Source organism: Oncorhynchus mykiss, chromosome 8 (assembly GCF_013265735.2).
Source record: "Oncorhynchus mykiss isolate Arlee chromosome 8, USDA_OmykA_1.1, whole genome shotgun sequence".
In the NCBI taxonomy this organism is placed as follows: domain Eukaryota; kingdom Metazoa; phylum Chordata; class Actinopteri; order Salmoniformes; family Salmonidae; genus Oncorhynchus; species Oncorhynchus mykiss.
In genome coordinates, this window is record NC_048572.1 from 62,003,513 (window position 1) to 62,031,335 (window position 27,823).

General features: G+C 42.1%; 1 protein-coding gene across 6 annotated transcripts in view; it reads right to left on the bottom strand.

The window, feature by feature from the left end:
• Nucleotides 1–659: 659 nt before the first annotated feature.
• Nucleotides 660–27,823, bottom strand: part of LOC110530300 (protein SMG7) — a 29,822-nt gene continuing 2,658 nt past the window's right edge. For 4 of the 6 annotated variants that reach the window (XM_021613222.2, XM_021613220.2, XM_036985922.1 and 1 more), the window contains exons 4-25: nucleotides 21,031–21,148; nucleotides 18,295–18,427; nucleotides 16,374–16,545; nucleotides 16,183–16,254; nucleotides 15,858–16,008; nucleotides 13,189–13,324; nucleotides 12,734–12,896; nucleotides 12,267–12,426; nucleotides 11,991–12,061; nucleotides 11,836–11,896; nucleotides 11,592–11,711; nucleotides 8,244–8,661; nucleotides 7,905–8,043; nucleotides 7,588–7,727; nucleotides 7,109–7,360; nucleotides 6,592–6,954; nucleotides 5,505–5,651; nucleotides 4,750–4,824; nucleotides 4,352–4,505; nucleotides 4,034–4,204; nucleotides 3,644–3,810; nucleotides 660–3,461 (exon numbers count right to left, since the gene is read on the bottom strand). In XM_021613222.2, coding sequence (XP_021468897.2) covers nucleotides 3,348–3,461; nucleotides 3,644–3,810; nucleotides 4,034–4,204; nucleotides 4,352–4,505; nucleotides 4,750–4,824; nucleotides 5,505–5,651; nucleotides 6,592–6,954; nucleotides 7,109–7,360; nucleotides 7,588–7,727; nucleotides 7,905–8,043; nucleotides 8,244–8,661; nucleotides 11,592–11,711; nucleotides 11,836–11,896; nucleotides 11,991–12,061; nucleotides 12,267–12,426; nucleotides 12,734–12,896; nucleotides 13,189–13,324; nucleotides 15,858–16,008; nucleotides 16,183–16,254; nucleotides 16,374–16,545; nucleotides 18,295–18,427; nucleotides 21,031–21,148 — 3,497 coding nt within the window. In that variant the 3' untranslated portion in view covers nucleotides 660–3,347. The remainder of the gene's footprint in view (nucleotides 3,462–3,643; nucleotides 3,811–4,033; nucleotides 4,205–4,351; nucleotides 4,506–4,749; nucleotides 4,825–5,504; nucleotides 5,652–6,591; nucleotides 6,955–7,108; nucleotides 7,361–7,587; nucleotides 7,728–7,904; nucleotides 8,044–8,243; nucleotides 8,662–11,591; nucleotides 11,712–11,835; nucleotides 11,897–11,990; nucleotides 12,062–12,266; nucleotides 12,427–12,733; nucleotides 12,897–13,188; nucleotides 13,325–15,857; nucleotides 16,009–16,182; nucleotides 16,255–16,373; nucleotides 16,546–18,294; nucleotides 18,428–21,030; nucleotides 21,149–27,823) is intronic. The other 2 variants (XM_036985923.1, XM_036985924.1) reach the window with 2 other exon arrangements.

Consider the following 27,823-nt stretch of genomic DNA (forward strand, 5'->3'; position numbering starts at 1 on the left):
GTGTAATTTATATTTACTATTTCCTTATCCAAAATCATTACTCATTTACCTAGCTCTTATCAAGTTGTAATTTACAGCACAGAAAAAAACAAGTAGATATCGGTTCCAAGTCGAAATTGCATGTTCGCTTCATCTTATTCAGTCTCCACCAAGTAAAGGGGTGCGGGGGGGATTACCTCAGGTGAATAGCACGCTATTCATGCTTGAATACATGTGCATGTGGCTAGGACCGGCCCTGCTGACCAGTTGTATTTGTTTTTGTTCAGGAACATAACTAGTTTGAATCAATGTGGTAGTCCACACACTGAAATACCCCTCAGCAAAAACTCTTCAATCATTTGTTGTATTGATGAGAGAGACTAACAGGTGACTTGTGCATGTGGCAAGCTAACCTGAAACCACTGGGGTTTCCTGAGAGTGGTGGGGAGGGAGACGGAACCTTTTCACACAGGCTCTCTCAGATCCTCTTGATATCATTGACAAAAATGATACAAAACACCAGTCATATTTGCTATTTAAATCTCTCAATGCTAAACTATTTGTGCGGAATTGCGAGCTGTAGGAAAAATGGTACACAAAATATCATAATACTTTGAGAAACCATACTTTGAGTAGGCCTATGATAGTTAACAACAAAAAAATACAGTTCAGTGAATAGATAGGGAGAACATGGTTTACTTTATTTCAAGACAAGGCTGCTTCTACCAATTCTGAATGTCTACAGAAAGACAAAAGACAAAAAACCTAGAACACAAGCCTATTTCTGAATGAACCCCCCTTCCCTCCCCATAACAAGTGAAGCATTCTGAATTCCAAATCCTCATGCAGTATCAGTGATTCTCTCCTAGGCAATGAACTTAAACTGGGACAGAGTGCTTAATGTTGTTGGTTGGTCATTTTTCCAGTGCCTGTAATGTCCCACAGGACTGTTGTAGTATGGAATGTTACACCTGCCCAAAGTGCAGGGTTCTCTTCCACACATCTTGCTGCGGTGAAAACAATGTATTAAGGATGGGGCAGAGATGCGAGTCCACATTAACAATGTAGTAAATGGCAGAATGCCCAGAGCAGGGCGTTTCCAACATTCTACCCGTTACTCCCTCTACCGCCCATCTAGACAGCAAGCTCAACACCACTGACAAACACCATTCATGATGATCCAACCACACATTTCAAATCAGAACCCCTTAGAATGAGCAGATAGAGGAGAGAAAACAGGGCCACAGTTCCACTCTTGTTTTGATGTGCTAAATAAGGTTTTTTTTGTAAGCATTTCAGGACAAATTTGTCCCAAGATTCAGTCTATTTTGTTTTTTTTAATACAATTTTAATGCAACAGGAAAAGCACAGAAAATAGACATTTAAAGTTGGCTTTAATAAAATGTTCTCTACATGAAAATAAAAACACACCCCCCCCCCCCCCCCCATAAAAGATTCAGTCTTCGTATACCTTTTAAATACAAAATGCTTTATGCTGCCTAAACCATAAAGAGGGAACCACTGCATATAGTCATCAAATTTCTAATCTTATCCAACAGTGACCCCTAGACTCAACTGACAATTTAGAGCTATGCCTCAAAGACTGGCCCCTGGAGAACCTCTCGAGTCTGCTGATTGTCGCTCAGTGCTTCAGGGATTCCATTATTTGGGAGGAAACAGTCATTATCCGGCTACGGCACTTGTCATGACATCAGAGGAACTTAGCCAATAACAGATTCACACTGGCGTACCCCCAAGTGACAGGAACGTAATACCCAAACAACTAGTTCAGTTAGTTACACAATAGCTATGTAAAAAGCTGAGCTACGACTTTAGAAAAGAAAACCATGCGAGCCACTCTCCGGGGTATAATATGATGATTACCACTATCCTAGAGGATGAAGCAATTACTTTTGAGATAATAGTAGTGGTTGCAAAGAGGTTACCATAAATCAATCTTTCCCCCCTATTCTGAGCCATGTAGGGGAGTCAGGGACTACTTCAACTGTCCTGCTCTCTGTCACCCAGCCTTAGCCCAGCCCACTGTCTGTCCACCTGGCTCGGCTTGTGCCCCATATTGCTGAACCAGCAGCTTTGCTGGACCCGTTTGCTTGTTTCAATTACAAGACAGTGCCAACCATGATAGTAATAAGAGTAAAAAAAAAACTTACCAGGCACAATGAGAGCCAAAAAAGATGCTTAAAACTTAAAAAGGCAGAACATGAACAAACGAAAACAACTACGCAGGTAAGCTAGAGTTACATTTCACCTCAAAGAAAGGTGAGTGAAGGGAAAGAAGCAAGGGGAACGAGGAACATATAAATATAGACTTCCCCCATAAGCAGTAAACTATTGGACAGTTACCCAATATTTCATAAAGCTAAAACTGTTACGAACAAATCACAAAATACAGTATTTCTAATAATTGCAATCTATTAGAGCTAATAATACTTTCCCTACATCTATTTTCTCTTCCCTTTCTCCGTTTGTTGTTGAGATAACATTGTGGTGAGCTTTTAAAGCATTCCCATCATCCTCAATTGACCTGGAGATGTACCTCCCTCCTTAGAAAACATTTACAGAAAGCAACAATCTGCAGTCCAATTAGCAAACTGGAAAATTCGCATCTACAGCATAACCTGCTTCGGTATTTTCAAACGATTCTGTGCACAGAAAGACAGGCACGCTTTTACCCCCACATCTTACCATCTGCGGCAATATAGCTAGAATAACTCCATTCATTCATTCCCCAGCTACATAGTCCATCTTCATCCTGTTTCTTAGTCCAAGAAATACAATTTAGTCAAGAATTCAGTAAGATTTCAGTCTTTTTCCCCCACCACGTCTACCGTTTTAGGCCCACCTTGCCTTCCCAAAAACACCCTGCACCACCTTTATTCTCCTCTCTTGTACAGTAGGTAAGTCGAGACAGAGTAGTAGTAAATCCACACCAAAAGCAGCGCAAGGAGCTTTCAGAGGAGATCAGATGCATGGAATCCAAGAGAAATGGACTGAAGGATGGTCATTTATTCCCACACTCTCCAGAGGAATTCAGGTGTTGAGCATGGTGACTGGCTGTCAGATGTTCAGTTTCCTCAACGTAAGAATCCTACAAATTAGACCCCGCAGTAGCTTCGTGCTCAGCAGCGAGGTGGAGTAGGTGGTGCTTGCACGCCCTCGTTGCCATGCGAGGCACAGAGAGAGCGCGAGAGAAGACTTGTACCGTTCCTCCTCGTCAGCCGAGGGGTGTTTTGAGCCTGTTGGGAAATCATTTCACCTTCCCCATCCTCCATTTGCCGGTAATTCCGATTTGGAGCGTGTTTTTATTTTTTTACTTCATCACACAAGTGCTTCTGACTGCAGGCCCTTCAGTGTGGAGGGTTCATGGTGCCGTGGCCCCTCTGCTGCTTCTGCTTCTGCTGCATGAGGAGCTGCTCCAAAGCCGACGGCCCCGGCTGCAGCATTGAGCTGGACCAGATGGACTGGGGAGAACAGAGATAGAAGAATATCGTATGACACATCTATTCAACTAGTCTAGAGTAACTAACAGTAGCTAAACCTTACACATCTAAACTAGTATCAACTAGCTACAATAGTATTGTAATATTAGTGGCAATCAAAAGGGACATTGCATGCCATTCTGTTTGCGTGTATCGTATGGTACCTTCAGACTGTCAAGGAGCACAGTGGAGGAGTCTTCCATGGGCGACTCCTGGGCCGCCCAGGAGCTGCTGGGGGCGTTTCCCTGGTGCCAGCTGTTTTCGGGGGCTCGGTGATCTGTAGAGGATGACACAGCAGGCAGGTAGTCCAAACCAAACCCACTCACAGCCCCTGGACAAAAACAGAGGTTTTCATTATATAAAAAACCATGACTTAACAATTACTTCAAAAAGTGTAGAAAGGTCCATCATTATACAAAAGTGAAAATAAATCAATGCTAACATTAAAAATGACATTTAAATACTTCAGTGGGTGTAAGTGATTGAGGGGAGGGCTAGAAATATATATATATATATATATAAATAAATAAATAAATAAATAAAAGTTGACTAACCAGTCTTTTCCAACTTCCAGCGGTCGACCATCCTCCTGTCTCGGCTGTCGGGCGTTCCTATGGGGCCGAAGTTAGAGAAGGGGATGGAGCCGTGGTTGTGTGTGGGTGGGGAAGATGGTAAACTGCTTGGGTTGGAAGAGTGAGGGGACTGGCTTGCTGGTGTAGAGTGATCTGTTATGGAAATGGAGAAATATCATTATAGATCAATTATTAAATGCTTTTCAATAGGATTATATTGAAATAGCGACCCTTTCAGATGCTAAGCGTGTGATTGAACATTAACAGGGGGGCTGTTGTGATGTTTATGGAGGCAAGTACCTGAGCTGGCGGGAAGGGACGGGGACCATGGAGTTCCTTCAAACAGGGAGTACAGAGAAGGTTCCTGGTGCAGCATGGGAGCATCAGGCTTGGGGTTGGGAGACATGTTTTTCCCATACGCCTGGCTGAAAATGCTGTTTTGATAGGAACTCTCCTAAACAAAAAAACATAGCTTTCAGTCATACCAAATGTCAGTCACTCGCCTTCGGTTTACAACATTAAAAACGTGGTATTTCAAACGCAACTGGGATTTAAGAGCAAACATCATTACAGAAGCTCCGTGAGACCTTAATCAAACCACTGCCTCTGAGATGCAGTCTACATTCTTTCCTGCACAAAGCAGTCAAAATACATCTGGCCTTTGAAGATCAGAGATTCTCCCATGCATGCATACTGACCTGAATTGGAAACCCAGATAAGGGCATGAGAGATGACGACTGGCCCATCACCTCAGCACCACTCTCCATTCTGGACTGATTTGACAAATACAGGAGAAGATTGGGAAAACGTTATCAGATAGAATGTTGTGTTTAGTAATCGCCTTCTGATAAATGTCATTTATTCCATCAGCATATTTTCCTAGTCGACTCCTCAGGTGTTCGTATGTTTGCTATGAATACTGATAGGGATGGAATGTACGCAATATGTTGGATAATGTCTCATTTAATCCCAGTAATGTTCAACCTGATCATGTACAACAACGTATCTTAGTGTACATTGTAGGCTTAGCCTACAACATTTTACAGGAGTCATGCAACAAACATTTAGCCTCATCTTCCAAAAGCACAATGACTGTTCTGAGTCAAACAAATATTGGGTTGACTTCTGTTAACATAGAAGAGGGAACAAAACCAACCAATTATATCAACACTAGCCCTGAAACCATATTTACATATAGTGCCCTCTTATACAAAGTATGAGCCTTATCTCCCTGAAACTCAATTATTCTACTCACATCACATACTTTGTGAAGGTGAATCAGGGCCTGCATTCATAAAGTGTCTCAGAGTAGGACAGCTGATCTAGGATCAGGTCCACCCCTGTCCATGTAATCTTACTCATAACTGATCAGCACACTTTCTGAATACGGTCCCTGATGTTTAACATGCTGGTTAAACCAGGAGGATTACGTTAAGCGAAGTAGACTACATACAAATAGGTTTCTTCCTGGAGCAGTGCTAAGAGGACTCGCCAAGGCCTGGTAGAAACCATGAGGCTTAGTAAAGACCAGCTCTTCCTCCTCAAAATTTGATAGACTTTTTAAAAGGTCTGGAGGCAGAAGAGGGGAGCTCTTGTTGTCCTAGTGAGAGAATGAAGCAAAAAGGAGGGGGGAAAAAAAGAAACATAGGTAAGCCAGTAAGAAATAGGTTGGAAAAGGGATACTTTTTTCAAAGATAAAGCTCAAAGGTGGCAAAGAGGAGCCAGTAAAGGTAGTAAAAAGATAGGCCTAGCTTTCCAAAGATATAGACAACATTAAACCAAGCCCTGTCCTCAAGCTAGGTTACCAAAGGAATGATTGTGCCATATAAACCCACACATTCCAGTTGTTACAATCATAACAATATTTGAAACTAATATAGCAGTCTGGTGACTGATCATACAACCATATATTATTTTAACATTCAAATTCCTTCCTATACAAGTCAATCACCATGAAAATGCGCAAATGAGGCCAAAACAGAAGGTGGGAGGAGCCTGCTCTAGTAACAAAATCAATGTGATGGCAGAGCATTATGTATTGCATAACATGGCTCCCAATTGGCTACTCTATCAAACAACAAGTCTGCTCAGTCCAATAACAGATCATATTTTCCGACATAGTGAACCTCCTCTATCATGGGGTCCAGACGGGAATGGTTGAGTCTTACACTTACAGCTGGACTTTCCATAGCCTACATATCGTTAGACTGACAGTATCTGCCACAAACTCCAGGACTTCAAACCACATTTTTATCCGTTTCTCTGAGGGAGGAAGCCACAGACCCAAAGGACTCCCATCCAATAGGTTTGCTTACATTTAGAGTCAAGTTACCTACACAAACATTCCAATAACATGACACAATTAAACACCATCCATATCCAAACACGCTAAAGAAGTGTTAGGAAGAACAAGATAGAGAAATAGTCCCAACTCCCCAATTCACATTGCTAGTTCTAGGTGGTTAATGATAGATAATATCAGCCTAGTATATAATCTCTCTTGTGTTCTATATCTATGGTTGAGGAGTTCAACCACTCACCTCAAAGGGAGGTCCTCTGGGTGCGTTGTCCTGGTCTGGGTGGAAGACCCCTGGGGGCGGCCGCTTGCCCATCCTCTCCCCCACCGTCTGTCTGTTATCCCCCATGCGGTAAGGAAGCTCCCAGTAAAAATCCTGCATTTTCACATCCGGGTACTTCATCTTCTTGTCCATGCTGCTCTGCTGCTGTGGCTGCATGGGCATTTGCCCAGCAGTTTGCACAGGGTGTTGCTCGAAGAGCTTCAGGGAGTCCTGGGGGGGCATGCCATAGTAGGGCTGCTTGACAGGCACCTGCATCTTCTGCATGGTGGGCTGCCCCTGGTGCTGGCTCCACATCTGGCCAGCCTGGTCAACCTGCATGTACTGCTGGTTAGGAGGAAAACAGGACACCTCTATAATAGACAAGCTCGTGCATTTCTTTGAAGTGCATTTATAAATCACAACACACTTTACAGTAGAACAATAGCACTGAATGTCGCTGTATCTTTCCAGTCCAGAACTACTGTGATTTATAATTTACCTGATGCATCCCTGGATGGTGAGGTGGGCTTTTGCCCAGCTGTACTGGCTGCACAGGCTTAGTGGGCGACTGCTGCTGCTGTTGTTGGGCCAAAGCCTGAAGCTGCACCGACTGCTGCATGGACTGCTGGGCCTGGGAGGGCTGCTGCTGGGGAGGACCCTGTTGGCCCTGGGGGGGCCCCTGGTTCATGGCCCCCGGCCCTGCTGGCCTCTGCTGGCTGTATGGAATGTGCGACGGCTTCCCAGCCTGGACCTGGTAGGTCCCATAAAAATAAAAATAAAAGTTGTCATTCATTTTTTTGTGTGATTGTTTTTTGGTTCCAAGCACTTTCATTTGCTTACATAAGAGGTTATAGGACTGGTTTCCCAGACAAATTCAGCCTACAGATTCTCCAATGAAAATGCTTTTGAGTCCAGGATTAGGATTAATCTGTGTCTGGGAATCTTGCCCTTAGAGTTGAGCAGAATGTCTCCCTTTACCTGCTGGGCGCCAGGCTGCTGAGGGTGGGCGACCGGCTGTAGGAATGGCCCGGAGACAGACATGCCTGTAGAGAAGGTGAAGCCAGGGTTCATGGAGAACGCCACAGGAGGAGGGATCACATAAGACGGAGAAGGGAAACCTGAAAAGTTCAACATCAAGTTAGTTTAATGAATTTAAATGGCAGAATACAATTGAACTGCAAACAGTTTACACATAAAATAGAGAGGGTTATTCGCTACTCTTAGATCTAAAAATCTTTTAAGTGTAAAACTGTTCAATCTAGGTATGTGATCACTGTGAAAGGTGGTGCTGGTACCTGGTCGGCTGGGCAGGGGAGGGAAGGCTCCTGGGTGGTGGATGGGGATGAACTGGGAGGAGCAGGTAGTCTGGGTCTGAGTGACTGGAGTCTTCCGGGCCTCAGACACGGGTGTCCTCATCTCCGGCTGGGCTTTCACCTGCACCGAGACACACAAACTATGGGTCAGTAGGTAGTAAAAACTCCAGTAAACATGTCTGCGTCCTAAATAGATCCCATAGGGCTCTGGTCAAAAGTAAAGCACGATATAGGGAATAGGGTGTCATTTGGGACGCATACATACATACAATCACAGAATAAATCCCACCTTTAGAAAGAAAAACAATGCATTCGTTCTACCTGTTTCCCTGCATCTGCGGCCTTCTCATGGCTGTTCTTCTTCACCTCACTCTTCCTCTTTCCATCCCTCTTCTGCTCTCCTTTTCCCAGCACTCCGTTACCTTTGCCGAAGTCCCTCCGTTCCTTCCCTGCATCCTTATGGTGCTGGTTGCGGCTGGGCTCCCTGCTCTGCTCCTGGGGCTTGATGTTCTCCTTGAAAGTCACCACGGGTCTCTCGCCAATCTCCAACACACTGTTCTGGGTCTTGCCCATGGATAGGACTGACTTCAGACCCATGTTGCCCTCGTTGGGAGTCTGCTCTCCATTGGAGGACTCCTGGAGCACAGGGGCATCCTTCTCCTGGGGCTCCTCAATTGTGAGCTCCTCAATGTCAGTGATGAACAACAGCAGACTGTCGCTGAACTTGTACTGAATCAGCCTGGAATACACAGCCACAGGCATTGTCACATACTGTTGCATCTTGTAGGCTATTCAAGTAAGATGGAAACTACTGACATATTGGTGCATGTGGTAGTTTAGTTCATAATAGGTCTTTTCACACTGCATTGTTCTTAATTTTGGGCTATCTTAGACCCAGGCTAAGACTGTCCCTGGGCTAGCTTAACCTGTGTTTACACAAGCATTTGTTAACTAGAGGTGGGGAGTCGACTCCAAAATAATCAATTCCTTGCCCGTCGACTCCCATTTCTGGTTGTCAAGCGTCAATCCACTAGGAATCGACTCTTAAGATTCTGTATTTTCTTCAATGGAGGAAACTAGTTGTCATAGTCTACTTCGAAAACAAACTCTCACATCTTTCACAGAAAAGAAAGAGCGAGCGAGGGAGAGAGAGAAATGGGAGGGGCACAGCCAGGCCACCATGCAGACAGAACTGTGCATCGATAATCAAAAGATGTAGGCAATGTCTCGTGAAAGTTAACTAAAGTAGGCTGAGCTATTCTACACGCAACAGACCGAACACACACTAGCGTTTTGCATAGCAAGGAGAAAGAGCAGGCGAGCCAGCGAGGGAGAGAGGATCGGGGCAGGTAGACAGACGAAACCGTGCGTATATCTTGGTTATCTGCATCTCGCAATGTCTTGCCTAGCAAAGCATTGTAAATTAATCAAAAGTATATTAAAGTATACCAATTCCTACACATCACCTATATTCAAACAAAGTTGGCCTTTTATAGGCTAAGTTGATGAGCAATAGGGCAAAATCATACTCATGTCAGTCCTCTAGAACGCAAATGTTGTCTTCCTAGTAGAACGCCGCAATTTTATTTACTTTCTTATTTAACTAGGCAAGTCAGTTAAGAACACATTCTTATTTTCAATGACGGCCTAGGACCAGTGGGTTAACTGCCTTGTTCAGCGGCATAACGACAGATTTAGTCCTTGTCAGCTCAGGGATTCGATCTTGCAACCTTCCGGTTACTAGTCCAACGCTCTAACCACTAGGCTACATCCCGGCTACCTTCCGGGAAGAATGAGGTGGTGAGTGCGCATCCGTTTTGGGAGTCGAGCAAGAGTTCACTCGGTCGACTCTAACCACAGGAGTCAGAATCGACTACAAAAATCATGGAGTCGTGCACCACTATTATTAACCCTGGGCTAAGCTTCAGCCATGGGCTGAGGAGTCACACTTGTATTCCAAAGCCATGGGCTTACGGACAAACACGTGACCAATGTTAATATGGTATTTATTAAACACATTACTTCCTCATTATTTTGCTTCTAGCCAATCATTTCATGATAATCTGCCTGTCCGACCTCGGGAAATAATCTGTCACTTTTGACATGCGATATCGCCCATGTACAGCGAATGCTGTGCATGGATGAGACATCAACTTTTCTCATCCAAATCAAATCATGCAACAATATTATCATGGATAACTATATCCAATTAAATGTCAATAGAAAAGTTATGATAAGAGACGAAAATAGAGTGTTTGCTTTGCTGCCCTTCCAGCTGTAGAGTTTGACTGCCTTCAGTTGGCTAGCTAAGCGTAGTGGTGGGAAGAAGAGAAAAAAAATTGACACTCAACCCATCAACTCCCGGTGTCGATTCCCATTTCTGGGTGTCAAGCATCGATTCTGCTAGGAATCGACTGCTCGTCTCGTAAGATTTAGTATTTTTGCAACGGAGGAAATGATTTGCCTTAGTCGGTTTTAGATCACCGTCCTAGGCAATAGATCGCAAAGCAGGGAATCCCAGGTAAACTTTTTGGAAATGGCCAGTTTATTTTCTCATTCATAAACAGTCAAGTGCAAATATGATTCAGCAGGAAGGACGTCTACCATGGATCCCTAAAATAATTATTAGGATCACACTTCATCAATTTAAATATTATGGGGACACCTTTGGCAGCCAAGCACAAGTTACCAGTGTAGCATATTATATAGTCTAGACATGACGTTGAAATATATTCATGGCTACAATAAAAAAGTCAATTAAAGGTGAATAAATTAAGAATTACAAGGAGCAGTTTGGAAAAACTGATCCTGTGCGATTACTCCTCTGGAATAACACACGTTTGGATAATAATGACAAAATATCACTTAAATATTCTAGTTCCTACACATCACCTATATTCAAACAAAATAGGCTTTTTATAGGCTAAGTTGCTGAGCAATAGGGCAAGCTCATACTCATGTCAGTCCTCCTGAATGTAAATGTCTTCCTAGTAGGTCTCAAATAACGAGGTGGTGTGTACGCAGCCATTTCAGCGTGTTTTGGGAGTCGAACTACAGGAGGCGAAGTAGACTCCAAAAATCCTGCAGTTAGCCAGCCTGCATAGCAACCATTTTTGTTAGCCATAGTAACCAATGTTCTTTCACTAATTATTATTCATTTTTTTAATTGACAGGTTTTATCCACGAGGATGAAATAGTATACATGTACTTATTAAAATACTGTGCAGAACACATCACAGGCAAATGCAAATTATATGAAAGTGCAGCTTTTGTGATTGGACAGTGAAAATTCTATGCGTTGTTCTTGACCCTGTTTCACACTGGCTATTTTTGGCACCATGTTGCTGGGGCTAGCCCCAAAAAGTCAGTGCTCACCCTGCTCCAGAGCAGGGCCAGCTAGCCCTGGGCTAAGGTTGGTGCTAGCTCATTTTAGAATGAGCAAGTGTGGACACTCACTTGGCCTTGGGGCTAAAATCTTCCTTAGCCCAGGGCTAAGGGGCAGTGTGAAAATGCCTAATAAATCAGTAGTGCGAAGGTAAAGAGAGACCGTTGCATCTTAGAAAAGCAGGCCATTATTCAAAGATTAAAACATTTTTTATATTGGCGGTATGATGTGGTAGTTCATAATAAGTCTTTAAAACAGTAGTGGGTAGAGAGTTGAAGACTCACCCTGGTTGGTTGTCTGCCACCCATTTCCCTAGACTGATGAGCCTCTGGTGACGGGCACGGACTGGCAGACCCTCCTTGTCCACAGCAACGCCCTGGTGGCCTTTAGTGAAGTCAAGGATCCTGGGAAAGGGGTATACCAAAACAGACCAGGGTTAATACAAGAGAACATGGAACATGCTATGCACACAACCACACAGTCTATATGGAGGACAGGCTGAGACAAAAGGGTAAGTAATGCAAGTACCGTAGAGCTGGCCGGAGAGCCAGAAACCCCTGCAGTTCAAACTCCTCTGGAAGTGGAGTCACTGGAAAACAGATAAGGGACATTAGAGACAATCAACTAAATTTGAGCTCTAACCAAGAATGAGTATCAAAGCAGAGATTTCAAATGGGCATTACCTGATGCACAGGAAACATCATCTTCCTTCGGTTGGAAACTGTTCAGAATGGACACCAGCCAAGGCCAAACACTGAGGTGAAATAAGAGCAAAATCTTTTAACTAAAATGCAGATAATACAAAAATACAAATATTCCTGTTATTGCTAAGATCTAAAAGAAAGGGTCCAAAAATGAGTAAACAATAGAATACGCTACAACACCAGAGAAGCAGAATGTATTAAACTAAAATATGACACCTGGAGGGCAAATGTTGACATAGAAAGTGAAAAACATACTACTGTCGTTTGTTCACAGCACTGTCCTGAAAAACAGTGGATCGCAGTTTGAGCCAGTCCAGAGACACCTTGATGGCCGGCAGTGGACATTCTCCCATGATCTCCTCTCCTCGGTTCTTATTCAGTAATGCTTGGCTACACATGATACCCAGAAATGACACTGAAAGGAAGAGGGCAATAAAATACCACCACAAGTAAATCCAATTCTGTCATTCTAATTCGACAAAGAGTGGTGACATCTGATAGACTATGCGGTTGAGAAAAGCATTTGAGACTATCTGCTAGCTGGGCCTTGCAGTTAATACAATTACATCTAAGATGCAGGTTATCAAATCCATTGTCAGTACTTCCAGATTTTTAAACATAGAAAGTAACACACTAAAAACTGCATAACCACGAACAGGCATGTCAACCACAAGGTGAATCGTCTCATGCATATTGAGAAACAATTGGAGTTGGGGACATACTGAAGAGGCCGAGAAGTTGGAACCATCCGATTTGCTCATCGGAGCTGAAGCTCTGGTCATCTGCTTCGTTGCCAAAGTCCCTCAGATGGTGCAGCTCAAACAGGTTGATAATCGTGATGTGGACCAGCTGCTGGGAGCTGAAGGCTTTCTGTCGAATCAGCCTCTGCAAAAAAATAAAATAAACCATGTTTAAGCGATTTTAAATATATGGAATTGGGGTAGCTTCAGACACAGATTAAGCCAAGTCCTGGACTAAAAAGCTATTTCAGTGGAGAATCTCCATTGAGAAAGCTTTTCAGTCCAGTACAGGCTTAATCAGTGTCTGGGAAACCAGCCCATAGCTTGTTAAGTGCAGTAATGCAAAGACTTTCATAGAGAAGTACATATCCAAGATCGCTCTATCCTTAGTTCACCGTCAAAGGATTTAAACTTTACTTTTAAGTTGAAATCTTTACCTGAAACTGCTCTTCCAGCTTCTCCCTCAGGTTGTTGAGCTTCTCCAAACTCTTGCTCAGGTAAACGTGACCGTGGAACTTGATGAAGGCCTTGATGAAATCTGACATACTCCACTTTGTTTTGACCTCATCGTGGCTGAAGATAAGACTGGGATTAAGCATGTATACAACAAATTCAACTCCTCTCTCAAGTCCACACAATGTAAACTAGGGATGGACTTGAGTAATCGAGTATTTGAACGGACGTCAAAACTCGGTCTTTAACCAGAGAAAATAAAAAAATACTGCAAAACTATTTGGTGGAATGTGCTGTGGCTGCCCAAATGTCTTGAAGACCACGTTAATTTGCTTTGACTTTAGTGTTACATTTGTGCATGTGCATTTGCGTGGCACAACAAAAACATAGCACCACTCTCGCTAAATGCCCTTTCACCTCCATGTCGCTCACTCAATAGCGTTCCGACCGCTCCCTCTACACACGCGTGCAAAGTCCACGCACAAGCTCCAGTTAGTCCTACAGTAATAAATGCCTAAGAAAACAAGCATCTAGCACAAGCTAGATCTCTTGCCAAATGACAGTTTCAGAAATTCTAAATGGACTTGTTGATTAAAGTAGGGAAATATGTTCCAAAAACAAGATACAGTTTTGGGATAATTGTTCTGTCTTTTTTCTGCTTAGGCTACTTTGCTAACTGGCAGTGCCATTTAGAATTGGTTAGCCGAGGCTTTGTATATCAACTGTATATCAATGGAGTATATCAACTCCATTTCAAATGATGACTCTTAAGAAGTGTTCCAGACACGAGATGCGCATCACTACGCACTGGCAACTTTTTTCACTTGGAAAAATATTCTGTTATATTACATCATGTATTTTTACTATAACAGGTGTGTCTTGACTGTGATAAGGGCTCGGGAAATAAGAGCGTCTTGTCTGCTAAATTAACACAAGGTTATGCCATTCCACAGCCATCAGCTTCTACAAGCAAGCACCACTGTGGAGGTTAATGCCTTTTTGAAGATTGTGTTCCATGATATAATATAACCAGTTGGTTTCAATGAACTAATCTTAAAATGATATGTTTTGCATGTCCTCAATCACATCTTCAAGATATGCTACTTCCTGCATTTGGAAAGTTACACATATTGAAAACGTGACTGACATCCAAGACATTTTGGGACTATATCAACAATGGACTAATAAAACAAATACCAAATATTGTTTGTGGGTGGAGTTTCTTTAAAATGGCAATAGTTTATGAAATATATATGGAAATGTAGCTATTAGGATTTATTTTCTGTAATGTTACGATAAATTAGGCATTGTTGGAATATAGATAACTGCACCAAATATTTTCCAGTGCAGGCCTTGTATTCTAAAAATACTTATTTTCATTCGAGTGCTCAGAAAAACATTCTGTGAATACTCAAAACAGTAAAAGAATTCCCAATGCCCATCCCTACTGTAAACCAGCTGGCTGATAAACACCTGTTAAAACCAGTTGAGTCTATGGGGGCGCTATTTCATTATTGGATAAAAAAACGTGCCCATTTTAGGCGCAATATTTTGTCACGAAAAGATGCTCGACTATGCATATAATTGACAGCTTTGGAAAGAAAACAGTCTGACGTTTCCAAAACTGCAAAGATATTATCTGTGAGTGCCACAGAACTCATGCTACAGGCGAAACCAAGATGAAACTTCAAAAAGGAAATGAGCAGAACTTCTGAAGCTCTGTTTTCCATTGTCTCCTTATATGGCTGTGAATGCACCACGAACGAGCCTGCCCTTTCTGTCGTTTCTTCAAGATGTCTGCAGCATTGTGACGTATTTGTAGGCATATCATTGGAAGATTGGCCATAAGAGACTACATTTTCCAGGGGTCCGCCCGGTGTCCTTTGTCTAAATTGGTGCGTAATCTTCAGTTGCGGGCATTTTCTCCTGGGTTTCAGGAGAGAAAGCACACTTCCACGAACTATATATAATCGAAGAGATATGTGAAAAACACCTTGAGGATTGGTTCTAAACAACGTTTGCCATGTTTCAGTCAATATTATGGAGTTAATTTGGAAAAAAGTTAGGCGTTTTGATGACTGGATTTTCGTTTTTTTTTGGTAGCCAAACGTGACGCACCAAACGGAGCGATTTCTCCTAAACAAATAATCTTTCAGGAAAAATTGAACATTTGCTATCTAATAGAGTCTCCTCATTGAAAACATCTGAAGTTCTTCAAAGGTAAATTATTTTATTTGAATGCTTTTCTGGTTTTTGTGAAAATGTTGCCTGCTGAATGCTAACGCTAACGCTAAATGCTACGCTAGCTAGCTACTGTTACACAAATGATTGTTTTCCTATGGTTGAGAAGCATATTTTGAAAATCTGAGATGACAGTGATGTTAACAAAAGGCTAAGCTTGAGAGCTAGCATATTTATTTAATTTAATTTGCGATTTTCATGAATAGTTAACGGTGCGTTATGGTAATGAGCTTGAGGCTGTATTCACGATCCCGGATCCGGGATGGCTAAGTGCTAGAGGTTGAGGACATCACACTCATTAGTCCCTTCCCAAATGATGGTTGATAAAGGTGGGAAAATAAACACAGCTAAGCATAACACCTTGTGAAAAGAGTGGTTGAAATGAGGCTATAATAAAAACACTCAATGATACCTTTCAATAGCTTTAGTGAGAGCTTTCTGCAGGTTGGTGGAGGCTGCAGGGAAAGGGAACTTGACGGCGATGCTCCTGCAGTAGTAGAATATCGTTGTGAGGTGGTCCCCTTTAGAGGAGGCCAGGATGGCCAGCTGATTGTAAGGCTGACCTGTTGAAGGAGAAAGACATTGGGACATTAGTGAAATTATCAGGTTAACAAAAGATTTCATATGCTGAAATTATTTTCTTATCAGGTGAGATTTTGGAAGTTGCAAAGAAGTACATTGATGCTCTGTGTACCAGTAAACAAATACTGTACATTAAAACCTTTGTAAGTACTTACCATTTGAGGGGACAAGTTGAGCTGCATGTCTGTAATAGGACTCTGCCTGGCTGGTTTGGTTGCGATATCGTGCTTGAAGGGAGGAGAAAGGAGATAAGAAAAACTGCTCAAAGCACTGATTGGGAGGCTGATAAAATATTGACCTCAAAATGACCTGCCCAGTGAAATTATTTTGTAGTGTGAAAACTCACCAATGTCGCCAAGGTGGACAAGACAATGCTGGCAGATATAAGAGCAAGAGCTAGGTTGGGGTTTTACAATGGTGCTGGGGTTGGTCTGTTTATTGCTGATAATTCCAAGCTGAGATGATTTCACACGACACGGCAAATCCACGTTGAACACGGTACACAGCTCCTGTAGTAACTGTTAGAGGAAAGGGTCAAGTTACTAAGAGTTGACGGGTTTTGCTTCTGTCATTTCGACATTGAGATTAAAAAATATCCAGCATCATTTGTATTCGGATTAACATTATGTCAATATGATGAACTGCTTACTTAATAAATTCTAGACATACAGTTGAAGTTGGAAGTTTACATACACCTAAGCCAAATACATTTAAACTCCGTTTTACAATTCATAACATTTAATCCTAGTAAAAATGCCCTGTTTTAGGTCAGTTAGGATCACCACTTTATTTTAAGAATGTGAAATGTCAATAATAGTAGAGAGAATTTATTTCAGATTTTATTTATTTCATCACATTCCCAGTGGGTCAGAAGTTTACATACACTCAATTAGTATTTGGTAGCATTGCCTTTAAATTGTTTCACTTGGGTCAAACGTTTTGGGTAGCCTTCCACAAGCTTCCCACAATAAGTTGCGTGAATTTTGTCCCATTCCTCCCGACAGAGCTGGTGTAACTGAGTCAGGTTTGTAGGCCTCCTTGCTCGCACGTGCTTTTTCAGTTCTGCCCACACATTTTCTATGGGATTGAGGTCAGGGTTTGTGATGGCCACTCCAATACCATGACTTTGTTGTCCTTAAGCCATTTTGGCACAACTTTGGAAGTATCCCTGGGGTCATTGTCCATTTGGAAGACCCATTTGCGACCAAGCTTTAACTTCCTGACTGATGTCTTGAGATGTTGCTCCAATATATCCACAATTTTCCTACCTCATGATGCTGTCTATTTTGTGAAGCGCACCAGTCACTCCTGCAGCAAAGCACCCCCACAACATGACGCTAACATCCCCGTGTTTCACGGTTGGGATGGTGTTCTTCGGCTTGCAAGCCTCCCCCTTTTTCCTCCAAACATAACAATGGTCATTATGGCCAAACAGTTCTATTTTTGTTTCATCAGACTAGAGGACATTTCTCCATGTGCAGCTGCAAACCATAAGTCTGGCTTTTTAATGGAGGTTTTGGAGCAGTGGCTTCTTCTATGCTGAGCTGCCTTTCAGGTTGTGTCGATATAGGACTCGTACTGTGGATATAGATACTTTTGTACCCTTTTCCACCAACATCTTCACAAGGTCCTTTGTTGTTGTTTTGGGATTGATTTGCACTTTTCGCACCAAAGTACGTTCATCTCCAGAAGACAGAATGCGTCTCCTTCCTGAGCAGTATGATGGCTGCGTGGTCACATGGTGTTCATACTTGCATACTATTGTTTGTACAGATGAACGTGGTACCTTCAGGCGTTTAGAAATTGCTCCCAAGGATGAACCAGATGATTTTCTCATGATGTCAAGCAAAGAGGCACAGAGTTTGAAGGTACACTTCCTATTGACTCAAATGATGTCAATTAGCAGCTTCTAAAACCATGACATCATTTTCTGGAATATTCCAAGCTGTTTAAAGGCACAGTCAACTTAGTATATGTAAACTTCTGACCCATTGGAATTGTGATACAGTGAGTTATGTGAAATAATCTCTGTAAACAATTGTTGGGAAAATGACTTGTGTCATGCACAAAGTAGATGTCCTAACAAACTGTAGCTTTGGCAAGTCGGTTAACAAGAAGTTTGTGGTGTGGTAAAAAAAAAAGAGTTTTAAATGACTCCAACCTAAGTATGTAAACTTCAACTGTATATCTGCAGAGCTGGCAAATAAGGTTTGGCCAAAAACTAAGATTCTTCAAAAACGTTAACCTACCTTCTAGTTGCAACTTACTTGTGTGTAAAATCCACTAGCTGCCTCGAGAAACAAGGACAGATTGGCCTGCACCTCACTTCTATTGGGGTTGGCTCTGTTCTTGGCTTGACTCTGTAGTGTTGTTATTTGATTCTTAAAAGCATGATTCCAGCTGAAAAATGAGGTGAGAAAATCTAAGTATACTTTCTTGTTTCAGAGTCAAACAGCTGATGATAATACATCTACTTCCAACAGTACAATAGTTGTATTGTGCTTGAGAGCAAATTGACTCACTTCACAGTTATTACCAGATGTGGGACCAAGTCACTACTTTGAGTCACAAGCAAGTCTTAAGTCACAAGGTCCAAGTCTTAAGTAGACCGGGTCAAGTCTCGATTCAAGTCCATGTCGAGCATTCTAAGAGCAAGTCAAGTCACACAAGTCCTGTCAATAAAACAATATTTGTCTACTGAGGCTACCAGACAGCCCTTTTCATTGTCTACAAAATATTTTGATCACGTAATAATAAATGTTAACAAATTCCAAATGGTTAAGTAAATAAGCAATTTCAAAACAAAAGACCAGTACGCCTATGCTAGTAGTAATTGTTGCTCGATGACCCATTGCTGGAGAGCCTGCAAAGTAAACAGTTCACATTCTTGATTAGCAAAACATTTTTAGGAGCTGCATATGTGGCAATCCTCTCTCCCTACAATATCATAATGCAGCTGCATCCAATTCTATAGCTGTACAGCAATCCAGTCGCTAGCTCCGTGATCCTCAAACTTTGACACCTCCCCCAGGTAGCCCCTATCATCAACAAGATCTTAATTTCTCCAGAATGCAACATTCATCACATAATATTGAAGGCAGTGCAATGTTACAACTATCTTCAGACATAGCCAGTAGCCACCAGGCTATATAAAAATGATCAATGAAATTGGCAGGTAGCTTAGCGTCACTGTTCTGGCAAATAAGTGTCCGTAGTAGTTTTCTTATCTATTACATAATGTTTATATAGATAATATAAAACATAATCCTACTGGGTTTTATGGATTTGCGCTCACGCTGATGAATAGTCATTGGTCAACAAACACTTACAATCTTCAGAAACAAAAATATGTTTTTTTAAACAATAAATTTGTGCAATACCGTAGGCCTATGCTAGAAACATGATTTTAAAAAAAAAGGTATAAAAAAAATAAAAAAATGGTATGTACAGTGCATTTCGCAAAAGTACTCAGACCCCAACTTTTTCCAAAGTTATGTTACAGCCTTCTTCTAAAATGGATTAGATTTTTTCCCCTTATCAATCTACACACAATACCCCATAATAACAAAGCAAAAACAAATTAATGAATTTTTGGAAATGTATAAATACGGAAATCACATTAACATAAGTATTCAGACCCGTTACTCAGTACTTTGTTGAAGCACCTTTGGCAGCGATTACAGCCTCGAGTCTTCTTGGGTATGACGCTACACGCCTAGCACAACTGCATTTGGGGGAGTTACTCCCATTCTTCTCTGCAGATCCTCTCAAGCTCTGTCAAGTTGAATGGGGAGCGTTGCTGCATATTTATTTTCAGGTCTCTCCAGAGATGTTTGATCGGGTTCAAGTCCGGGTTCTGGCTGGGCCACTCAAGGACATTCAGAGACTTGTCCTGAAGCCACTCCTGCATTGTCTTGGCTGTGTGCTTAGGGTTGTAGTCTTGTTGGAAGTTGAACCGTCGCCCCCAGTCTGAGGTCCTGAGTGCTCTGGAGCAGGTTTTCGTCAAGGATCTCTGTACTATGCTCCGTTCATCTTTCCCTCGATCCTGATGCTGCCACCACCATGCTTCACCGTAGGGATGGTGCCAGGTTTCCTCCAGATGTGACGCTTGGCCTACTGCAGCTCTGATTGGTTATGGCGCACCGGTCTGCGTAGAGTACAGGCCCCGAGTCATGCCTGTCAAATCAATAGAATCCTTCTCCGATGTGTTCGGTCTATGACAAAATTGTCTTGCATAGTTACGTTTTGCATACTAAGTATTTCATAGTTTATGTTGCATTGAAAGTGGCTAATATTGCATTGATCCGATCACAATTCCAACAGTAAATGGAAATGCTGCCAGTGTCAACTGTCATGCTCCTCTGCGGGGGCTGATATTTATTCTGCACAGCAGCCCCGGGTGAGCAGCGCACAGTTTAGAGGGAACATTGGTCTCAAGTAAATGTTGTGTACCAAGTTATTTTATTTTCTATCAAATAGTCTCACGTCATTACATTTGTGACTCGAGTCCAAGTCAAGTGACTTGAGTCCACACTTCTGGTTATTACTAATCTACTTTCTTTACAGTTGTCTTGCAATCTTACAAATGTAAAATCCAGTTAAGGTCATTCAACAACTTTCTTTTATTTAATTAGGCAAGTCAGGAACAAATTCTTATTTACATTGATGGCCTACGCCAGCCAAACCCGGACAATGCCCTTTGGGACGCCCAATCACAGCCGGATGAGATACAGCCTGGAATGTGATAACAACAACTAGAGTGATAACTATTGGACTAAAGAGTATGTTGATGTAAGGTCAAATGACGCAATGAAACAGGAATACATAACATAATTATGTGATCTTCAGAAAGACAGCAAAACATTGTTTCCCATTATAAAATTAGGACCATCTTATTGTTACGAAGTGAGGCTAAAATCCCTAGACCTAGCAAGAGAAGCAATAGTAGTAGGCTGCCTAATAGGTTTAATTACACAACCAATTTAATGTAGACTGGGACTTACAGATCTTGCTCCACTTTCTTGTCCAAAGCATACTCCAGGTCAGTCACCAGCATCTTCTGGTACAAGTCCTGAAGAGCCTGCCTTGAAGTCCAGACCTCTGCTCCGCCAAGCTTAGAATCTAGGGGAAAGGAGGACATTATGGGCACTCCTCTCACTTATATTTTATACACTTCTGATGGATTAAATCACATTTTATTCATCACGTTCTTCATAAAACAGGTGTGGACTAATAGTGAAATGCTTATTTACACGTCCTTCCCAACAATGCAGAGAAATAAAATAGAAAAGTAAAACACGTAACAATAGATCCACAATGAATAAAGCTAACTTGGCTATTTATTTAACCTTTAATTAACCAGGTAGGCAAGTTGAGAACAAGTTCTCATTTACAATTGTGACCTGGCCAAGATAAAGCAAAGCAGTTTGACACATACGACACAGTTACACATGGAGTAAAACAAGCATACAGTCAATAATACAGTAGAAACAAGTCTATATACGGCAAAAAAAGGCCATGGTGGCAAAGTAAACACAATATAGCAAGTAAAACACTGGAATGGTAGATTTGCAGTGGAAGTATGTGCAAAGTAGAAATAAAAATAATGGGGTGCAAAGGAGCAAAATAAATAAATAAATAAAAATGAATAAATACAGTAGGGAAAGAGGTAGTTGTTTGGGCTAAATTATAGGTGGGCTATGTACAGGTGCAGTAATCTGTGAGCTGCTCTGACAGCTAGTGCTTAAAGCTAGTGAGGGAGATAAGTGTTTCCAGTTTCAGAGATTTTTGTAGTCCGTTCCAGTCATTGGCAGCAGAGAACTGGAAGGAGAGGCGGCCAAAGGAAAAATTGGTTTTGGGGGTGACCAGAGAGATACACCTGCTGGAGCGCGTGCTACAGGTGAATGCTGCTATGGTGACCAGCGAGCGGAGATAAGGGGGGACTTTACCTAGCAGGGTCTTGTAGATGACCTGGAGCCAGTGGGTTTGGTGACGAGTATGAAGCGAGGGCCAGCCAACGAGAGCATACAGGTCGCAACGGTGGGTAGTGCATGGGGCTTTGGTGACAAAACGGATGGCACTGTGATAGACTGCATCCAATTTATTGAGTAGGGTATTGGAGGATATTTTGTAAATGACGTCGCCGTAGGATGGTCAGTTTTACAAGGGTATGTTTGGCAGCATGAGTGAAGGATGCTTTGTTGCGAAATTGGAAGCCAATTCTAGATTTAACTTTGGATTGAAGATGTTTGATATGAGTCTGGAAGGAGAGTTTACAGTCTAACCAGACACCTAGGTTTTTGTAGTTGTCCACATATTCTAAGTCAGAACCTCCCAGAGTAGTGATGTTGGACGGGCGGGCAGGTAGCGATCGGTTGAAGAGTATGCATTTAGTTTTACTTGTATTTAAGAGCAATTGGAGGCCACGGAAAGAGAGTTGTATGGCATTGAAGCTCGTCTGGAGGGTTGTTAACACAGTGTCCAAAGAAGGGCCAGAAGAATACAATGGTGGCTATGGCTATATAAAAGGGATACCAGTAACAAGAATATGTGCAGGGGTACGAAGTAATTGAGGTAGACAGTATGTACACATAAATAGGAATAAAGTGACAGACAGTAAACAGTAGCAGCGCATGTGATGATTGAAAAAAAAGTTAGCGCAAAAAGGGTCAATGCAGATAGTTAACTAAAAAGCTACCCCAACAAACTAAACTCAGCAAAAAAAAGAAACGTCCTCACAGTCAACTGCATTTATCTTCAGCAAACTTAACATGTGTAAATATTTCTATGAACATAAGATTCAACAACTGAGACAAACTGAACAAGTTCCACAGACATGTGACTAACAGAAATGGAATAATGTGTCCCTGAACAAAAGGGGGGTCAAAATCAAGTCAGTCAGTATCTGGTTTGGCCACCAGCTACATTAAGTACTGCAGTGCATCTCCTCCTCATGGACTGCACCAGATTTGCCAGTTCTGGCTGTGAGATGTTACCCCATTCTTCCACCAAGGCACCTGCAAGTTCCTGGACATTTCTGGGGGAGGGATGGTCCTAGCCCTCACCCTCTGATCCAACAGCTCCCAGACATGCTCAATGGGATTGAGATCCGGGCTCTTCGCTGGCCATGGCAGATCACTGACATTCCTGTCTTGCAGGAAATCACGCACAGAAAGAGCAGTATAGCTGGTGGCATTGTCATGCTGGAGGGTCTTGTCAGGATGAGCCTGCAGGAAGAGTACCACATGAGGGAGGAGGATGTCTTCCCTGTAGCGCACAGCATTGAGATTGCCTGCAATGACAACAAGGTCAGTCCAATGATGCTGTGACACACCGCCCCAGACCATGACGGACCCACCACATCGATCCCGCTCCAGAGTACAGGCCTCGGTGTAACACTCATTCCTTCGACGATATATGCAAATCCGACCATCACCCCTGGTGAGACAAAACCGCGACTCGTCAGTGAAGAGCACCTTTTGCCAGTCCTGTCTGGTCCAGCAACGGTGGGTTTTTGCCCATAGGCAATGTTGCTGCCGGTGATGTCTGGTGAGGACCTGCCTTACAACAAGCCCTCAGTCCAGCCTATTGTGGACAGTGAGCACTGACGGAGGGATTGCGCGTTCCTGGTGTAACTCGGGCAGTTGTTGTTGCCATCCTGTACCTGTCCCGCAGGTGTGATGTTCGGACGTACCGATCCTGTGCAGGTGTTGTTACACGTGATCTGCCACTGCGAGGATGATCAGCTGTCCGTCCTGTCTTCCTGTAGCGCTGTCTTAGGCGTCTCACAGTTCAGACATTGCAAATGTATTGCCCTGGCCAAATCTGTAGTACTCATGCCTCCTTGCAGCATGCCTAAGGCACGTTCACACAGAGGAGCAGGGACCCTGGGCATCTTTCTTTTGGTGTTTTTCAGAGTCAGTAGAAAGGCCTCTTTAGTGTCCTAAGCTTTCATAACTGTGACGTTAATTGCCTACCGACTGTAAGCTGTTAGTGTCTTAATGACCGTTCCACAGGTGCATGTTCATTAATTATGGTTCACTGAACAAGCATGGGAAACAGTGTTTAAACCCTTTACAATGAATATCTGTGAAGTTATTTGGATTTTTACAAATTATCTTTGAAAGACAGGGTCCTGAAAAAGGGCAATTTATTTTGCAGAGTCAATTTAGCAGTCTTATGAATGTTATCACCCAACTTTGTGATAAAGGAAAAATCTGAGGCCTGCACTAGAGCCTAACCTGCTAATGTAGAAAATATGCTGTAGGCTACAGTCAGAAACAGCAAAACGATTTTGACCATGGGTGCAGTTTTACTTTTTCCTAATTTAGATATAGTATATTTCCGCTTATAATTTCTGACATTTTGGTAAGCTGTTAGTCAAGTTGTCTATAATTAGGTACATGCAGCTTCTCGTCGGTCATATGTTTCTCGAGATTTCAAAAACTAAATAAACCCTTGCTAACTAGAAACTCAAATCAATAGAATTAATGCAGTTAACATCTGTAAAGTTCTCTCCATCATCTCTGCTTCTTCGCGGAGCAAAGACATTTAGGGACCGGGGACAAAATGCAATAACAAAAAATTATAATTCTGTGCAAAATTTGTTTGACCCTTTGTAAGGAAATAGAAAGCAGTGAAAATGAGACATGTTTCTGATAAGATTTCAGTTTGGCTTGGATGCATATTTCTTCTGATTGCAAAAAACGATCAGCTTTTGATGCTGATAAAGACAGTATCTAATTGCATTTGCATTCTCTCAAGATGCTGAAAGAAACCATATTTCTACACAAGTCAAAATTGTGCCTACATACAGTATGATTTAGAACTTTACTGAAATAAATGCTTAATTCTGCAGGAGTTAAACCTTCAGTTTCCAATTAACCATCTGAACAGTATGCAAGAGTTCCCTTGACGTGCCATATGTCTATTTGAAGTCCCTGTTTTGTGACTGTCAAATTGGTATAGCGCCTCACAACCATCACACATAACCGGCACTGCTATCATCCTCTTTTACCACTTCACCAAACATTACTTTTCTGTCCCTCTTCTCCATTTTCAACTCCCAATTTCATAGCTCTTCTCTGATTGAATTAAACTTAATACCAGAGACATTTCCTTTTTGCATCCAGGGCTGGAGTGTTACCAATGCAGTAAACAATCTGAAAAGAGTAATCACTAGAGTACAATGGAAATCTTAACAATATTGTATTTTCTTGTGCGGAAATAAATATAAACCTATCATATGGTGATATCTGGTACCGAGAACCTTGCATGTTGATTTGGAACCAAACATTGTAGGCCTACAGTGTGATACGAGACTCTTTCAATGGTGATTTTGGACAATTTCAACTGAGATCGAGTGTGCATGTTCACCATAGAAGACATCACTGTGCAAACAGTCACACTCGGTGTGCAACAGCCAGCCAAAGCAGAGCTCACATTGTATGTAAACACATGTAAATCAGGAGACGATGACCCATTGGCATGGTGGAGAGGGAATGAGGGTCTTCAGTAGGCCTACAGCAGGCAATATTGTTACCCCACTCCGCAGTCTATTAAAGCCAGAAAAGGTGAACATGCTTGTGTTCCTTGCCAGAAACCTTTAGGTAGGTTAATATATAATGAAAATATTCTGAATGGTTCAGAAGGTGAGTGCTACGGGACAATAGTCAATTAGACAGGTTGCCTGAACATTCTTGGGCACAGACAGTATGGTGATCAGCTTGAAACAGGTATTACAGACTGGGTCAGGAAGAGGTTTAAAATGTCCATGAAGACACTTGCCAGCTGGTCAGCGCATTCTCCAAGTATGTGTCCTGGTAATCCTTCTGGCCCTGCAGCCTTGTGAATGTTAACCTGTTTAAAAAGGTCTTACTCACGTCAGCTACGAAGAGCGTGATCCCACTCGTCCATAACAGCTGGTGCGCTCAGGCATGGTGTAGTGTTGCTTGCCTCGAAGCCTGCATAGAAGGCATTTAGCTCGTCTGGCAGAGCCGCGTCACTGGGCAGCTAGCGGCTCCCATGATTTTTCCCCATGATAGTTTGCAAGCCCTGCCACATTTGACGAGTGCCAGAGTTGGTGTAGAAGGATTCGATCTTAGTCCTGTATTGACGCTTTGCCTGTTTGAGGGGACATAGCGGGATTTCTTATACGTGTCCGGGTTAGCGGCACGATCCTTGAAAGCGGCAGCTGTAGCCTTTAGCTCAGTGCGGATGTTGGCTTATGTATGTACGGTCAGTGTGGGGATGACTTATTGCACTTATTAATGAAACCGGTGACAGCTGGGGTAAACGCCGATGCCATCAGAAGAGTTCCAATTGATTTGATTGTGCCTGTATTACTGCACCGTCTAAAAAAAATAATTACAACGAGTGACTGTGTCTAGCACCCGTTCTCACTCTCTCCTCCCTGCTGCAGTGACATCACAGAACATCAAAAGTTATTGCACTGTCCGTGTTGCTAATGATGGAACATAATTAAAGCCATCTGTTACCGAAATCCCTAATTTGTTAAGGAATGACATTCTCTATTCCCTCAACCCTTGCACTCTTTACATGACACATCGCATGCACGTCACCAATAGGGCCTGACCTATAGCATATCATAATCACATCAATAAATAGGTTATAACAAACTCCGAACACACATGAAAGCAAAATGTATGCAGAGGACGTAACAAATAAACTCAAAACAGGGGAATGTTTACTGGTTGCTTAGGAGGTAAAGGCGAAGTCTGATGTGTGGCATAAATTTGACAAATTGTGGAAAATACTGGAGATCAAGAAAGGTAAGGAGCAAACGCTGCATGCATATTATGTGTGCCAAACCGGTGCTGTTAGACTACAATATCATTTTTGTCAGTTTGGAACAACTTAACAAAATAAATTAGAATCCTACCAGAGACATTTTTTAAGCCTTTATTACAACAGACTAAAAGCAGTCACATGCATTTGTGAATGCAATTTCCGAAATGGAACGGTTTATTTATTGTTTACGCTAATTATTCAAGTGTTGCTTTGTCATTTTATTTTAAAACTAAAATGCTTAGTTGCATTTCAAATCATGAATGACTCATATGCTGTGTGATGACACGTACAAATGATTGATACAGTAACCTACATAACTATGAAGATATAGGCCTAAGTAAGTTACGGTATTAAGACTAAACAGGCCGCGATCTTAGGCCTATAGCCTATAACCTTGATGGTGGTTATACAAGGCTGCTATACTAAGCCTATTAATGATAATGACATTACTTGTTTATTATTATAAACAATGAGGGTATCAAGAAAAAGGAGGGTTTAGTGTAAACACTAAATACAGCATAGCAAAGACTAAAAACAGGCAAATTTCTGAAATTGTTTATCCCACCTGTAGTTGCGTGAGGCTTGGTGCTCAGGGAATAAGTAGGCTACTAAAAAAAAACTCTTAAAAGACAACAGAAGCATGATCTGTCTTATTTCTGTAGATATATATGGATGACTTATGAAAGCCAGGCACATTTAACAGTTAGGCTATTGATTATAGACCTAAATAAGTTGGTGTTTCCCCGCTCCTCACTTTTCTTAGATAAATAAGGCAAGGGATTTTTTCTCATCTCCTAAGTCCACTGCTGCCTCTACAGCATTGATCTCAACACCAATATACTGGTTAATGTATCTATTATGCACAAAGCAACATGGTCTAGGAAAAGATAAGACTGGAAGTGGTGTTGGAGGAGGCACTCTCCTCTGATTTGAAATCAAATATACCATTGCCCTGTGTATGGTGCAGTCTTTCGGATGGGACATTAA